Raw genomic sequence first — 14,615 nt, 5'->3', positions numbered from 1 at the left:
AAAAAGTCAGACAGACCATCCCGGTCTCCCAGGCCCTACCCAATAACGCCTTCCCATGCACAAACTCCGCTCCTCAAAGATCAAACCCCCTACATCTTCGAAACCTTCTCCTCCAGCGCCTCCAGCGCCGTCACGCCCCCGCTCAGCACGTTCCGCGCGCTGGCGTGCTGGTGCTGCCACCGTGTGCGTGCCATGTCCATGGCGGCGCCTTCTTTGCTGGCTACGACGTAGGTGTAGGAGAATGCGCAGACTGGGGGGGTTGTTAGCGTTGGGCATTGGAAAGGACATGGAACGGGGATGGAGATTGGGGGCGGGGGAGGCGTACCCATGAAGCCGGCGAAGGCGGGGAGGAAGGACTTGGGTGTTGCTGGCATTTTGGTTGTGGGTGATGTGTTGGGTTTGGTGTTTAGTGTTGGTTGTTTGCTTTGGTGCTCGAGACTGAGTGTTGGGCCAAACAGTAGTGTTGCTTTGGTTGCTGGATTGGGAGGCAGAAGGTGTAGCTTGTAGTGCAACTGGTAATGTGGCTGGTATAGAAGTAGGCTTGAGTGCTTATTGATAGATGCTTGAGTGAATGGCGACAGTAACACAGAAACACCACCAGCTTATATCCATCTCGCACCATGACTCCCACGGCGCCCGCCGCCGCCGCATCCAACACTCCCATCATCGGTAGCGTGATACCCTCCCCCTCAGCACCACAGCACGCCCGACCTCTCAGCCCTGCGGACCGCAACCAAACGGCCGCACGGAATCGAACGAGCAACCTAATTTACAAAACCCCTGATTGGCTAGCACAAGGCCGTGAGCGCTCCTTCGCTCGCTCCCGGTACTTGGGTCACACGATGTCGGGACTGGAGAAGGCTGTGGTGGCGAGAGATGAGCGCTGGGTTGCGCGCGGGGTGGTGTGAGAACTGCGGGTCGTACGACAAACGTCAATTTTCGGTTCGCTGCCGGGACGGGCAGGGTTGTGAACAGGCCTGCCGAACGCGATTTTGACAACTTGCTCGATCTTGGGGATTGTTATGACGGCGTTGCTGCAATGATTTTTCTCTCTTTTGGGCGCGTGTTGCATTGGGCTCTTGGTTTGCAGCCTGGTGCTGGTGATGAGGTCGGGTGGTCACGGCATGGGGAAGTACACGGTCAGTCCTAAATCGCACACGGCCGTCGCAATATTGGAAAGTCATTACAGGACGATTTCACCTTGGACACACATCGATTTGGGGTTGTGGTGGTTCAGTTGCGGGAGGTCGAGTATGTGTGGATAGCGAAAGACTCAGCTAAGTTTAGACCTCAACGCACAGGCATCTCCCAGTAAAGCGGTCGATCACCCGTAAGGACCAACGGAACATCAACACCAGTGCTCCATATATCTTTTAGTTTCTGGAGAACGGAAATAGAGTGCGTTGGACGACAATCTCGCCTTGTTCGTATCGCAGGGACGACTCTACACGGAAGGTCGATACTTATCTCTCCTACGTGTCAGCCTCAGCTCTGCACAGAGGCGCCGCGGCCCTGGTTCCATTAACTCTAGCCTCCAGCTGCAGCGCTATCGCACGCCAACAAGTCTCAACCGCCCCTTCCGGACATAAACCATACTCGATAAGGGCAGGGTCGACGCAGGTACCATTGTTTTCTTCCTTAGGCGGTCTCGAATTCAGCTGTAGATATGCTGATATGCAACCCATGAGCTCGGCGTGAGCGATTGCAGACTTTCTCTTCAATCTTCTGTTCCTCGTACGCAAAGTCTGCGAGAAGATCGCATACTCATTTCGCGCGCTGCTATTGATATACACTCCGTCTAATCGATAATTACTACACAACCACGACCATGCGTGCAACAACCATAACCTCGCTCCTGGCAGCCCTCACCCTCAGCACCGCCCAACAAATCAACATTGACGCCGCCCTGGACGCTCCCATCCCAAACCTCGCCATCGACCCGCTCGCCGCACCTCCAGCCGTCACCTACGATGCGAGCAGCGCAACCTCCTCCATCGCCGCCGCCGCCGCCGCCGGCTCACCACCAACCATCCTAAAGCGCCAGGACAACAGCACCTGCACGCCGCGCGCCCGCGGCGCCGGCCCCGTGCCCTCCCCCGACACCTCCATGTCCTTCCTGGCGTACCAGCCCTTCACCGACGCGGCCAAGAACGCGCCCGTGCCCGCCAACTACACCGCGGCCTTCACCAACCTGCACGCGTCGACAACCGCAAAGTCGTATCTGGGCGTCGTCGAGCTGTCGTCCTACGACCCTGCGAACTGCACCGCGCGCTGCGACGAGCAGACCGGCTGCACAGCCGTCAATCTGTTCTTCGAGCGCACGCCGACTGTGAATCTGGGGCCTGCGTGCACGAATCCCGCGTCTAGCACTGTTATCAGGTGCACGTTCTGGGGCGACGCGGTCACGAAGACGAATACGGTCAACTCGGGGTATACGGATAATGGGTTCGTGGTTGCGATTGCGGGGAGTAATGGGTATAATAAGGGGCAGGCGGCGCAGGATGCGAAGAGCGGGGGCGCGCGGGTGGAGGTTGCGGCGCTGCTGTTGGGTGCTGTGGGGCTGGTGATGGTGGTTGTGTTCTAGGGGATTCAGAGTGGGTGGTAGGAGAAGGCCTGTGAGGGCCTGCTTTGGCCGTTTACGACTGTTTAGATTTCATGGTTCTGGGTCAGGAGATTAAGGTAATACATTCTCTGTTAGAGACGCTGTGAGACAGGGTGATGGCGTTGTGGATTTGCGAGGGTCTTGATCTGGGATCGTGAGTGGACGTCAGGATTAGATCTTGGTGAACCCCTTCATATCTCTATGGTTTGGCAATAGACGAGTCCCTTCTCGGCATGCAAGGGCCACGGAACCGCTGTGGTTACGAATCACGAAATCATTACCATAATATCGCGTGTGGCTGTGCTAGTTTCCTCAGAGTGTACGGCCGGTTTGTGGTTCGGTTCGGGTCGGGGATGAACTATACAAGATCTATCATCACCATTACCTAGTCGTTACAGACAACCAGACACATTCAGACGTAGAGCACGAAGTAGTAGACCACAACAATCAAGAGGCACAGTGTAATGGGATTTTGAGATCCATTCAGTTATCAATTAGACCGGCGTTGTGTGTGTTCGCAATCACAACGCCGATCCAATCTATATATACACAATGAAGTGAAGACCTAAACACCGGCCTATAATCCAAGCTCAGCGCGCCCACAACAGGCCGTCCGAGCACCCAAACAAAGAAAAAGGAGAAGAGACAGACGCCAGAGTTCCAGCGGCCCACAATAGGCGCAGCTTGGTATATGGGGGACAAAAGGAATCGTACAGTCATACAGGCAGTCTAGAAGTGAAGGTGGTGGTCTCGCTGTAGACCGAGATGAGGCTGACAAGATCGCTAAGTGGCACAAGAAGATTGAGAATGAATACGCAACGCGAGCTAGAAAGTGTCAGGCTATTCAGCAGTCGAGCATCGAGGTAATCGCAGCTATTCTTTGGAATGCGGGTTCCATCGCGGCCATCTTCTTCTCCAGACGTTCCGAGAGCATGGCCTCGTCGGCAACTACTAGGGTGAAGCGGCTGGGCTTCTCGGGGGCGGTGAAGGCAGTCTCAAGGGGGGCGAACGAGGCAGCAGAGGGAGCGGGCGAGGAGCGGTACAAATCGTACTCGTCATCGACATCCTCCTCCTCGATAGCGGCCATGGTAGACTGCTGGGTCTGAGCTGGGCGCTCAATGACAGGGTACTCAGGCTTGAGCTCCTCCTCAGAGGAGGCCTCATCCTCGGCAGCGAAGATGGTGCTGTGGCCCTTGCCGGACATGGCAGAGATATCGAGCGGGTTGGCAGGGCCCTCGGGGAGCTCAGTGACAGCAAAGACGCGGGGCTGGTAGCCGTTGAAGCCATTGATGTTCCAGTTAGCGTTGTTGGTGTTGTTGTTGATGTTGAGCATGGAGAAGTCAAGCTGGGTCTCAGGAACCATGGTCATGCCGGCCTGGACGTTCTCGGGTTGCGAGAACTGGAAGGGGGCAGGGGCTGGCGCCGGGGCGGAGACGACGGGAGTCGAGCTCGAGGGCATGGATGCCAGGGGAGCTTGCGACGAGATGGCCTCCTCCTGGACGAGCTCCTCAAGGAAGGGACCGAACGCCTTGTGCCTAAGCAGACGCTCGATGAATGCGCGCGAGCGAGCGTTCTCCTCCATCAGGGCACGGTTCTGGCTGCGGAGCTCATTGGCCTCCTGGACCTTGACTGCGACCTCGCCTTCGAGCTGGCCGATGTATTCTGTAGCATATCAGCATTGATCCGACGGTGACATGGCAATAAGACTTACCCTTCCTTCGCGAGCGGAATGCGCGAGCAGAAACCTTGTTACGGAGCTGGCGGCGCTCCTTGCTGCTGAGCTTCTTGCCCTCTTCCGAGGCAAGCAGACGCTCGTCTTCGTCCATGTCGTCTTCGTCCTTCTTGGCACGGATGATGTGGGGGAGGACGTTGCCATTGGCGTCTTGCGAAGCCAGAGCAGCGTTCTGGCTGTCTGCGCGAATCTGCGCGACCACACGCTGGATGGTCTCCTCTGTGCGGGCGTCGCTCAAGGGGCTGGACGTCTTGCGGCTGCTCTGTGCGGGCGAGGCACGCTGCTGCTGCTGCTGTGCTTGTAGCTGGGCCTGCTGCCTCTGGTGCGCGAGCTGCTGCTGTTGGCGTTGCTGCTGCGCAGCCTGCTGGGCCTGCTGGTGCGCGGCCTGCTGTGCCTTTGCAAGAGCAGCCTGCTGCTGGTGCATTCCAGGGTACAGCCTGACAGCAGGGACCTCCTCTTGCTGGATGGCGCTGGGGTCGACGAAGTCGTCCTGTTCGGTGCTGAAGGGCATGTATGTGTTTTGCGCATAGTCGAGGCCCATGTTGATGTCCATGCCAGCGCCGTTCCACCCATCCATCATGGAATCGCCGCCCATCATGTCCAGCCCCGAGGACGAGAAGATGGGATAGCCGGTGTTGAAGCCGGCGTTCAGGCCTGCGATGGAGCCAGTGGGGATGCCGGTCTGCTGCTTGAACCGCTCATACTCGTGGCTCGGCTTCGCGGCCTCTTGCAGATCCTCGTCAATGGTGGTGCTGGTGGGGCTGGCGATGTTGGAGACAGAGCTGGACTCGCGCTTGAGGCCGGGCTGGGTGGGTGACGGCAGCTGGCTGAAGTCGAAGAACTCCTGGTCGGGGTCCTGGCACTGATTGATATGAGGGTTAAAGGCAGGTGCCATAATCATCGCGGGTTGGACGGCAGTAGCCATGGTTGCGTATCAGGAGGGTCCTGGGATGCTGTGGTAGTGCCTCGAGGCAGGCAGAGACGGTCTTTGGGGTGCAGTGTTCGGACGAACCAAGGCGGTTAGTAGGCTTCAGAGGAACGCGCGTCCCGATCTTGCCGAGTGTGGCTGAGCCGGTGCGCTGGACTCGCGTCGGTTGGTCCTGGGCTGGAAAGTAGGCACGGAGACGGGATGCGGCAATGGTATACTGTGTAGAGGGAGCGAGTGTTGAGTTCTGATAGATGTGAAGTATTGGGAGCGAAGGGAATGGGGACGATCAAGGAGAGGGCCGCAGCGGTCTTTTGCTGGGGCCGTGAGGCGTTTCAGGGAGGGCAGTGCTGAATCGCACTATTTCTGGACTAGACAAGCCTATCCCCGGCCAAGTTGAGTTTTCAGTCGATCCCTTCCTCCCCAGCCCGGCCCACCGGTCAGCCTGTGGATACGGCCAGCTTACCAGGCCAAATGTCATCGCGCGACGGTAATCTTTCGTGCTTTGTTGACAGCTTGCAGCGTCTCCACTCCACGACTTGCTTCTGTGCTTCTGCAACTTGAACGAGTAAGATGCGAGTCGCGGCAACAGCAGCAGGCATCGCAGTCTGACAGCCATGGTTTTCAAGGCACTTGCAAAGACACCAAGGCCTGGCATTACGACACCTCGCACGCGGTGGCTGCAGAGCCCCGACTCCGATGGTTTACGGACGAACCATAGGTCCTCCAAGGTGGCTGTGTCGACCCATCGGCAGTATGGCTGCGAAGCCAGTCTGATTCGCCAATAATCTTGCATTAGTGTACCGGCGCAAGGTGACCTCTTTCGAGACATGCCACCACCCAAACCAGAAGATGCCTTCGGGACCTCTTTCCGGACATCACGTTACTTCACAAGCTACCTGACCTTGGAACTTGGCAACGGCACAAACAAGACACCACTCACGTGTTACACGTGTGCAGTACCAAAGATGATTTCCACAGACTCTCCGGGTCTTGGGCCGAAAGCATTCATGCACATCTTGCAGCTCCAAACCAAGATTGTTGTTGCTCGGAGCCGGAGCGGAGCACATGCCGTCATATTTCCTGCTCTTCCGTAGCTGATCCGCAGTAAAACCTAATTCTTACATGCTTCTCCGGCTCATGGTGACACTTCGCTGACTGCCGTAGATCCGGGTGAGGAAGGACCTCCAAAACATAGACTTAGTGCCCAACGCTTCGCAGGAAGCTGCTCTCGACGACCACGATTGGAATGATGGCATTGCATCAACTGCCGCCAGCCTAGACGTATTGTATTTTTCTAAACGTGTGTGACCTAAGCGCCGATTGCTCTCAAGGTCTGAGCGAACGCTGATGGCCTCTCGATCCGATTCCACGGCAATTGTGAAACGCGCGAATTTCATGGCGCTGGGACGTCAGAGCTGTCACTGCACAGTACCGCTGCGGCACCTACCGTGCATTCTCCGACCAACGAACGCTGGACCATTCGCCGCCGCTCTGCGCCATTGCCTAATCCAGTATCTCAGGGGAGAAACCCGTGATACCGACCTATATGCCTTCAGTATGCACGTTTCGCAGTCGGAAAGCGCCTGTTATGCTCGGAACTACCCAGCCATACGTTTGGACCGATAGGGTCTTCGTCGCTATGAAGATCTTCAGGCTAAGGACTTGTTCGGTCTTATTGTTTGATTTACGCACAGATTCAAGTCCGCTTCCTTGGGATATGGCCGAAAGTGGCACTATTCCTGGCCGCTACAGGCTTATACCTGCGCAGTCATTCTACTGCGCCTGACTGCACACATAAGCAAAGCTTCCAGCTTGTTCAGCAACCTGGTCGATAGTGCCGGCCAGGCCCCCGGCCAATCTGGTCTGATGATCCAAACCTATTCTGCAGAATGATATGAGATAGGTCGCAGTATCCAGCAGCATCACAGTGGACTGAGCTGCGGCCAGTTCTCACACCCAATGAAGTCGTTGGCATACAGCAATTACAAGGCAAGCTACCTAACCACGTCTTTCCTATACAATGATCAATCACATACTTCATCCCCCCAACCAACCCACCGCTCAACTCAGTGTCCACTCATTAGACATCGTCGATCCACATCCAATCCACTTTACTAGCAACGTACCCTTCACCCAACTCACATCCTTCGCCGAACCCTGTCTTACTCCATACCAACTTCAGCCGAACAGGGTTTTTATTACTCGAGTCTCGACCTGAGAAACGACCGGGACACTTGCCTAGCATATAACACCGCCTCACACATAGGTACAAGCCACCGTACAACGAAGCGGACTAGCATGAGGTCTACAAGCAGCTGGACCGCCGTTGCTAGTCGGCATCCATCACGGCGCCCCGTGGGAGTCGCACCAACAGCGTTCGAGCAAGGGCACACGATGCATACGCAAGACAGCGAATCCAAATCTCCATTCCTCGTCAGGAGGCCTTCCAATCAACCCAGCTAGCGGACCACCTCCCGCAGGGTCTGAACTCCCGCGGCACCGCGCCGACATCCTGTAGTCACTTCATTTCATTTCCGCTTAGCACAACTCCGCCCCGTGCAGTGCAGAGTGCCACAACGGCGGCACCGCCAGGACCGCAGCGCAGCAGCGGCGCAGCCTCACGAAAAAATAATTGCCTGGCTGCGTCGCATCAGCCTCGACAAGGCATCCATTCCCAACGGCGTGGGTGCCGAAAATCCCCCAGCTGGCGCGCAGCGAGCGTGTTTCGGGGCTTCCAGAACACATGCGCGCGCCGCGCAAACGGGCGTGCGCTAGAGCGAGTTGGGATGTATCGGGCTGTGGCGCGCGCGCCGCGGCGCGCCCCGAGCATGTAAAGCATCAATTTCAGATGCAGTGTTGAGACGCTTTTCCTGCCGTACGCGTCAGACACAGGGTGGGGCGGCGAGATCGGTGTTCGCATGTACTGTTGTGCGTAAACGCTTTAAGCATTGCCAAGGGGTTGTGCGAGGGTTGTGCGAGCGAGCGGTACAGTTTACATTGTTGTACATGAGATTTGACGCGACGACGACGGGCTACAGATGTACAATGCGTGTGTGGCTTGCCGCGAGCCACGAGGCCTATAGCGTTGCCATGCATGTATGCGATGCGCCTTTGCATCGAGCTGACGAGTCCCCCAGTCTACCATTGTCTAGGCTCAGCATCAGTGCCGCTGTCTAGGAAACCGTGAATGTCTTCCTCTGCCGGCTCTAAGTCGGGTCTGCTCTGCTCAGGGGCTCTCTGCTCAGAAGCTCTCTGCACAATAGACGGTGCCCACTGAGCCCCAATCGGTTGGCCTGAAGCCTTTGGCTCTGGCTGCATCCCAATCGCCGTCTGCTCCTCTTGTGCTCCCGTCAGGTCGTTCCTCATCGTGAAGCTGTCATTGTTACGCTCTTCGTTCGACCCGACGCCTAGATCTTCTGCGACTGCCAGAAAATACTTTTGATCTTGGTAGGCGCCCGTAACGCCGCCATTCGCCACGCCCTCACCACGCTGCACATCGCGCACAACAAGGCGCGCGCGATCGACATCGCCGGCAGCAACCAAGGCTTTGATAACGGCGGTAAGCGCACGAAAGCCCGGGTGATTACCAGCTTTGGACATGCGTGTGAGCACGCTCATCATCCTGCCTACTTCGCCATGTTGGGCATATCCTTCGATGGCGCGGTCGAAGAGGATTTTGTCTGTAGATTCGTCATGAGTCTCGAAGATTTGTTGGAGCAACGAGTCGACTGCTGCAATAGCTGGTGGCGTTTGTTGGAAGTAAAATGTGATGATTGACGTATAGGCATGTGCGCTGGGCGACAACTTGCGACTTCGCATATGTTCGATGAGTGCGCGCACAGCCTCGAGACTCTCGTATTGCTTCAGCAGGCGGTCGATGGCTGTGGAGTAGATCCGTTTCTCTAATTTCATACCACCAGCCTCAAGCTCTTCAAACACTCGGATAAGATGTTTTGCTCGTTCCGCATCAGTCAAGTCACCGAGTGTGCCGTTTTCAAAAGCTGCTGTAATCAGCATAGTGTGTGTGGCCATGTCCGCTTCTATCCCGTTCAGTTCCATCTGTTTCAGTATCTTGAAAGCTGTGGCGGAGTCTCCTGCGCTAAGATACATCTGTATCAAGATATTGAATGTGCGCGTGTCTGGCCTGACACCGAAGTGTGTTGCCCACTTCATAATCTTCTGCACATAATCAACACGCTTCCGTTGATGTATCGTTGACAGTTGAACAAGTCCTGAGATAGCACCGTTGATCACCGCCACAGATGGTTTTGTGCAATCGTTGATCCTGGGCTGTTTCTTGGAGGCCTTTGATTTTGACGGAGCGGCGATCTCTGCTGACTGCCACCTTCTGCCCATGTCCTCGAGAGTTTGAAGACCGAGATTGATTTGACGAAAAGACATCAGACCGTGTACACGTGTCGTCCAGGCATGATCATCCGGCTCCATTCCTGCGCTCTGCATGCGCTGCCACATGGCGTTAAAGCCGTCAAGATCCTTTGCTTTTGCGCAACCGTCCAGCATTGCAACCCAAGTTCGCATCTCAGGATTGACTCCATTTGCGATCATATGATTCCATACTTCGACAGAGCGTGGGGCTTTGTGAAGGATCAGATACCCGGAGAGGAACGCGTCGTAGATTTTAGGCGGAATTGAAGTCTTTCCGTCTTTTGTATAGTCCCTTGAGATACGTCTCCAGTGGCGATCAAGCGATGCAGGTGAGCCCTTGACCATTAGCAACTTCCCAATGGTCTTGAGGTTGAAAACCTCCAGATCAGCCATACTTTCCTCGGCGGATACAGGGACGGTTGCTGCGGCGGACTTATTGGCGGTGGCTGAGAGTCGTCCCAGAGTGCCCAAAGCCCTCGCAGGCGCTGCGTCAATCTCCCTTGTAACCTCAACCTGCACATCTTCAGGGAGAGTTTGGAACACTCTTGAGAATGCTGCATGTTTATTTACCGAGGATACCCTTGCGCCCGATAGAACACGGACAAGAAGTTCCAGGAAAGGTGCTGCCTGAGGGCGCAGCGACTCACTCGCGATTATGGCGTCGGTCAGGTTGAACAAGTAGATCGCACAGAATCCGAGAGCTGGACTACCAATAGCTTTTGGATGAAACTCTTGCAAACGGTGACTGAAGTCGTTCGACTCAAAGACGAAAGGAATGGCATCAATGGCGGGCAGGTTCCACTCTGTGCTTATAGCCTCTAACGGATCATTGCCTGGTCCTTTGCACTGGAAGAACAATCGCCACAGAGAGATCAGCTCGGAGAGCAGGGTCGGTAAGTCCCGTTGCGGAGTTGTACTGACGCCGTTGGCAGCGAGCATTACTTGATGTGTTAGAGGTTCAATCGCATCTTTGACCCATAAGCCCGCGGGTGCGATGCCGAGCTGCTCGTATTTCAAGAGAGCGGCCGTGGGAGTGACTGTTGGCTCTCCCTGTCCGTCACAGAATTCCTTTATGACTTGGGCCAGGATATTGGGGAAGAAATACTGTCTGTCAATCTGTTGGATGTCTGTCGTGGAGGGCTTCTTGAGGGCTTCGCAATCAGCCGAAGTGTATGTCCTCTCGAATAATTCCCAGGCGCCTTTCAGTCCCCCAGTCCGTAAACGGCTGCGAATGCGTACAGTGTAGTTAATTTCTTTCTCCTCAGCGCCGTCGGCCCTGTTTGCATCTTGAACCCCCGGCGCATCGACATGACCGTCGCGTAAGTGCTTTGAGTATCTTCCTAAAGATCGTGATCCATTTCTAGCGGGTGCTGTCTGATCACGGTCGAAAAGACTGTAAGAAGATGGCTGGTCGCTCTTGGGTGCGACGCCCGCGTCCTCCGGCTGTGCCTGGGCTTCAGTTTGTTCGGTGCTGTGTTGTGGCCGTTGTTCGCGCAGCGATATGAAGGTAGCTCTCGATTGCCATTGAGAGTGCTGAGCAGCGATGCGACGAGGTTGCAGGTGCGCTCTGCACTGGCGACAGATGTTCGCGCTCAGCATAGCAAGCGATTGACTGCGAGGAAGGAAAGAAAGCTAGCAGCCGAATTAGTCGGGAGAACTGGCATCAAGGCTGCTACTCACAGTACTGTACAGTCTACCAAGCACACATTACGATTGTACACACCGCAAAGCCTCAGATTGATACTGTGCGCTACTGCTTGACGTGAAGCGTGTAGATGAGCGTGGAGCTTTCCGCATCTCCAAAATCCACACGCCAGCCCGAAAAGGAAAGCTCCGGCGACGATGCCGGGGCCTAATGACGTATCACGTGTGTCGAGCGACGAGAACGACTCGCTGCCTCCGACGCGTCTTCAACATTGCAAAAGCTCAAAAAGTGGACTATAAATCCTACGCATGACCACTGCGCACTTGTAGTACGCTGCCATCGTTCTTTGCGTTGTCTGCGTGCCACCTCTGACCAGAGTCGGCTACCGATATCATGACAACCCATGTCCCCAGAGCGTTCTACTCGCAGGAGGAACTCGACAAGCTTTACCCAAACGAGCTGCAATTGCAACTTGTTCAAATCGTGAGATAAAAGATTGAGCGGATCTGAGCTACTCTTACCATCCCACAGCTTCTACGCCATGGCGAACGAACTCCAGTGTCACCGCGTTTCCAGAATGTACGCCAACTCTGTCCCAATGCTGCACAACGAGACGCTGACGTTCACTCTATTAGACTGGCCTACAGCCATGTATGTCAACTGAATAAGATCCTGAGCAAAGTGTAATAACAGCGTCAGATTGGCCGTACTGTAATGCTGCACGGCAACTGTCCAGCGTCATCATGAGTACCAAGGACTTCTCCCAGTGGGATCATCTCAAGTATCGCAGGCGAATCGAAACTTTCGGAGTTGATGATGGGCCAGGTACATTAAGGCCACTCAGCATATAATATCATGCTAATCTACGACAGATATCGCTTCAGGACCGAATAATGAATTCGATGCCGTCTGCCAACCAGGAGAGCTCACCGACAAAGGTCGCCAAACGACCCTAGCTTTGGGTCAACGACTTCGTCATCTTTATGTTGACCAGCTTTCTTTCATGCCAAAGCTTATTGCTGACAGCGATATGATCTATCTGCGGGCTACGCCTATACCAAGAGCCCTCGAATCTGTCCAACAAGCGTTCTGGGGTTTCTATCCACCGTCTGCACGAACGGCTGACTTCCCTCCTCCCACTATCATTACTAGGAGTCCTGCTGACGAGACTCTTTTCCCCAACGATGCCAGCTGCAGACGGTTCGGCCAGCTCAGCCGTGCGTTCGCGCAGCGAGCCGCTGAACGATGGAACGACACCGACGACATGCAGTACCTATCAAAGTTGTTCTCAAAGTATATGCCCGACCAGGCTAAAGTAGCTGTGGACTCTCGACCAAGGCTTTCCGGTGTCATGGATACACTCAACGCCACAGATGCCCATGGCCCTGCGACCAAACTACCCAAAGAATTCTACGATCCCAAAGCGCGCGCCATCATTGACAAGATTGCAGTAGAGGAATGGTTCAAGGGCTACACCGAGTCGACCGAATACCGCATGCTCGGCATTGGTGCTCTCCTAGGCGACATTACATCTCGTATGGCCGGTAGTGTGGAACAGAATGGCCGCGACGGGCTTCTTGAGATCGGCGGTAGTAATGGCGCACTAGGCCGTGGCCGAGGAGGAGAGACGAATACCAAACTCGCTCTCTCTGGCTGTCACGACACTACACTCGCTGCAGCCCTGGCCTCTCTTGGTGCATTTGATGACGAGAAATGGCCGCCATTCACAAGTCACATCGCCTTTGAGCTCTTTAAAGCGAAAACCACGCCGTCTCGACCCGCAACACCTACGCTGAATCAGAACGCCCCACCAAAAGCGCAGAGCTGGTGGTCTTCCCTCTTCGGTAGCACGAACCTCACGACTACCTCCGGTGCTCCTCAGCAGAATGGCATTGCACGCAAGCCTCTTTCTGAGATGACTTCTGCGCAGCGCGAGGAAATCCAGGGCTTTTACGTTCGCATCCGCTATAACGACAAGGTCATGCAAGTTCCGGCCTGCAACGCTCCAGGGAAACATCTCGAAGGCGACACAACCTTCTGCACACTTGAGGCGTTCAAGGGTGTGGTTGATAAGATCACGCCTCCGAACTGGAAGGTAGCATGTAGCTCGAGACTCGATGCCCCAGCGTTTCCAGAGAAGGTTGAGCTTGCTGGATACGAGTAGATGATTGGCCCTGAAAGCTATACAGTGTATGTTTTACTTCGTAGACTACATAGACATATCGATTGTATCGTCACTGATCAAAAGCACATGGCAAGGCGCTGTGAACTGGGTTCTGATCAAATACTTCAATTATACTTTATCTGGTGGCATGTCTAACGTATGGCATATTGCCTGACGAGCAAAGCCGCCATCGCCGATCTTCGAGAGCCAAGTGCCACGTAATAATTACATGTTTGCTTTTTCGACTATTTCCAATATTACGGACTGTACAGCATCGGATGTTTACTCCTACCATGGCGAAGAAATGCTTAAGACTAGTAAGTTTTGTTGGAAAAACATGAGCAGGAAGATCGTCGACAAACGCTCCGTCAATAGAGCTTCGTCTGAGCAGTTAGGATGACCTACAAAAACCGTTGCTGTCATAATCTGCCACCCAACCTTATCGTACCGCAAAGCGTTTCATGCAGGAAGGAGGGACGACCGCATGGATTCTCGACACGTTTAGCAGATCGTGCGCCAGCCATCGGCGCCACTTCTGCTCGATCAACGCACATCGGGATCACGAAACAATGCAGCAGTCCAGTCCCGCGTGCGCGGCTAGGGCAACTGCTGGTGACGGCCGGATGTGACATGTGTCGCGAGAGGCCCCGCGGTAATGCCAGGCGCACCTTGCGAGGTTGACATGCAGTCCACCAGCGAGGCAGCAACAAACACACTATCCACGGCATATGTTGTTGCCGTCAGCCAAACGTGTGAAAAGTTTCCTAGCTGCCTCGTATGGGCGGGTGAGCGGGTGACACACTTGGTACGTCGCACCAGCAGTGGAGTGTGCGTTACAGTGCCTGACAGAACGTGACAAAGGCCCGAGCACCATCCAATTTTCCGCATCGAGAGCCGTGATCAAATAAGGTCATCTTCACTGAAGAGGTTGCAGCTGTCAGGATGGATTCGGTATTGCTGCTCATCATTCATGCCCCGGCTGAGTCTCAATAAGTCCCAATACCATGGCCACGGTTTGCAGGTGATTTTGAGTCTGGTGCCCAGTCATCGAATGATCAACGTCTTGGTCTCATGAAAGCCTTTCATGCCAATGCCGTTCGTATGACGCGTTGGGTGGACGGAAGCGTCGTTTTGAGAGTGCTACACCGCGTCACCTTA

The 14,615-nt window shown here is 55.0% G+C and overlaps 5 protein-coding genes across 5 annotated transcripts; 2 read left to right on the top strand and 3 right to left on the bottom strand.

Moving 5' to 3' along the window:
* Nucleotides 1–89: 89 nt before the first annotated feature.
* On the bottom strand, nt 90–374 carry C7974DRAFT_408359 (uncharacterized protein; the record flags this gene model as incomplete). Its single annotated transcript, XM_046143326.1, has 2 exons — nt 90–250; nt 326–374. The coding sequence occupies 2 exons, from the start codon at nt 372–374 to the stop codon at nt 90–92; spliced, it is 210 nt and encodes a 69-aa protein (XP_046003447.1).
* A 1,054-nt stretch (nt 375–1,428) lies between these two features.
* Nucleotides 1,429–3,058, top strand: C7974DRAFT_26420 (uncharacterized protein). The gene is made up of 3 exons (XM_046137520.1): nt 1,429–1,455; nt 1,545–1,620; nt 1,689–3,058. Exon 3 carries the CDS (start codon nt 1,829–1,831, stop codon nt 2,582–2,584), a length of 756 nt encoding a protein of 251 aa, XP_046003446.1. The 5' UTR covers nt 1,429–1,455; nt 1,545–1,620; nt 1,689–1,828; the 3' UTR covers nt 2,585–3,058.
* Nucleotide 3,059: 1 nt separating this feature from the next.
* Nucleotides 3,060–5,403, bottom strand: C7974DRAFT_26426 (uncharacterized protein). Its single transcript, XM_046137521.1, has 2 exons — nt 4,314–5,403; nt 3,060–4,264 (listed from the first exon to the last, which is right to left on the bottom strand). Exons 1-2 carry the CDS (start codon nt 5,257–5,259, stop codon nt 3,447–3,449), a joined length of 1,764 nt encoding a protein of 587 aa, XP_046003445.1. The 5' UTR covers nt 5,260–5,403; the 3' UTR covers nt 3,060–3,446.
* Nucleotides 5,404–8,291: 2,888 nt separating this feature from the next.
* C7974DRAFT_26337 (uncharacterized protein) lies at nt 8,292–11,436 on the bottom strand. Its single transcript, XM_046137518.1, has 2 exons — nt 11,334–11,436; nt 8,292–11,280 (listed from the first exon to the last, which is right to left on the bottom strand). The coding sequence occupies exon 2, from the start codon at nt 11,245–11,247 to the stop codon at nt 8,401–8,403; it is 2,847 nt and encodes a 948-aa protein (XP_046003444.1). The 5' UTR covers nt 11,248–11,280; nt 11,334–11,436; the 3' UTR covers nt 8,292–8,400.
* A 115-nt stretch (nt 11,437–11,551) lies between these two features.
* C7974DRAFT_384101 (histidine phosphatase superfamily) lies at nt 11,552–13,601 on the top strand. Its single transcript, XM_046140816.1, has 5 exons — nt 11,552–11,776; nt 11,825–11,872; nt 11,929–11,944; nt 11,993–12,118; nt 12,166–13,601. The coding sequence occupies exons 1-5, from the start codon at nt 11,687–11,689 to the stop codon at nt 13,455–13,457; spliced, it is 1,572 nt and encodes a 523-aa protein (XP_046003443.1). The 5' UTR covers nt 11,552–11,686; the 3' UTR covers nt 13,458–13,601.
* The last annotated feature ends 1,014 nt before the right edge of the window (nt 13,602–14,615 follow it).

This window comes from Boeremia exigua, assembly GCF_020726555.1.
Source record: "Boeremia exigua strain MPI-SDFR-AT-0100 chromosome Unknown C7974scaffold_1, whole genome shotgun sequence".
Taxonomy (NCBI): Eukaryota; Fungi; Ascomycota; class Dothideomycetes; order Pleosporales; family Didymellaceae; genus Boeremia; species Boeremia exigua.
The sequence above is the reverse complement of the archived record's forward strand: the minus strand, read 5'-3'. Positions and strand labels throughout refer to the sequence as shown.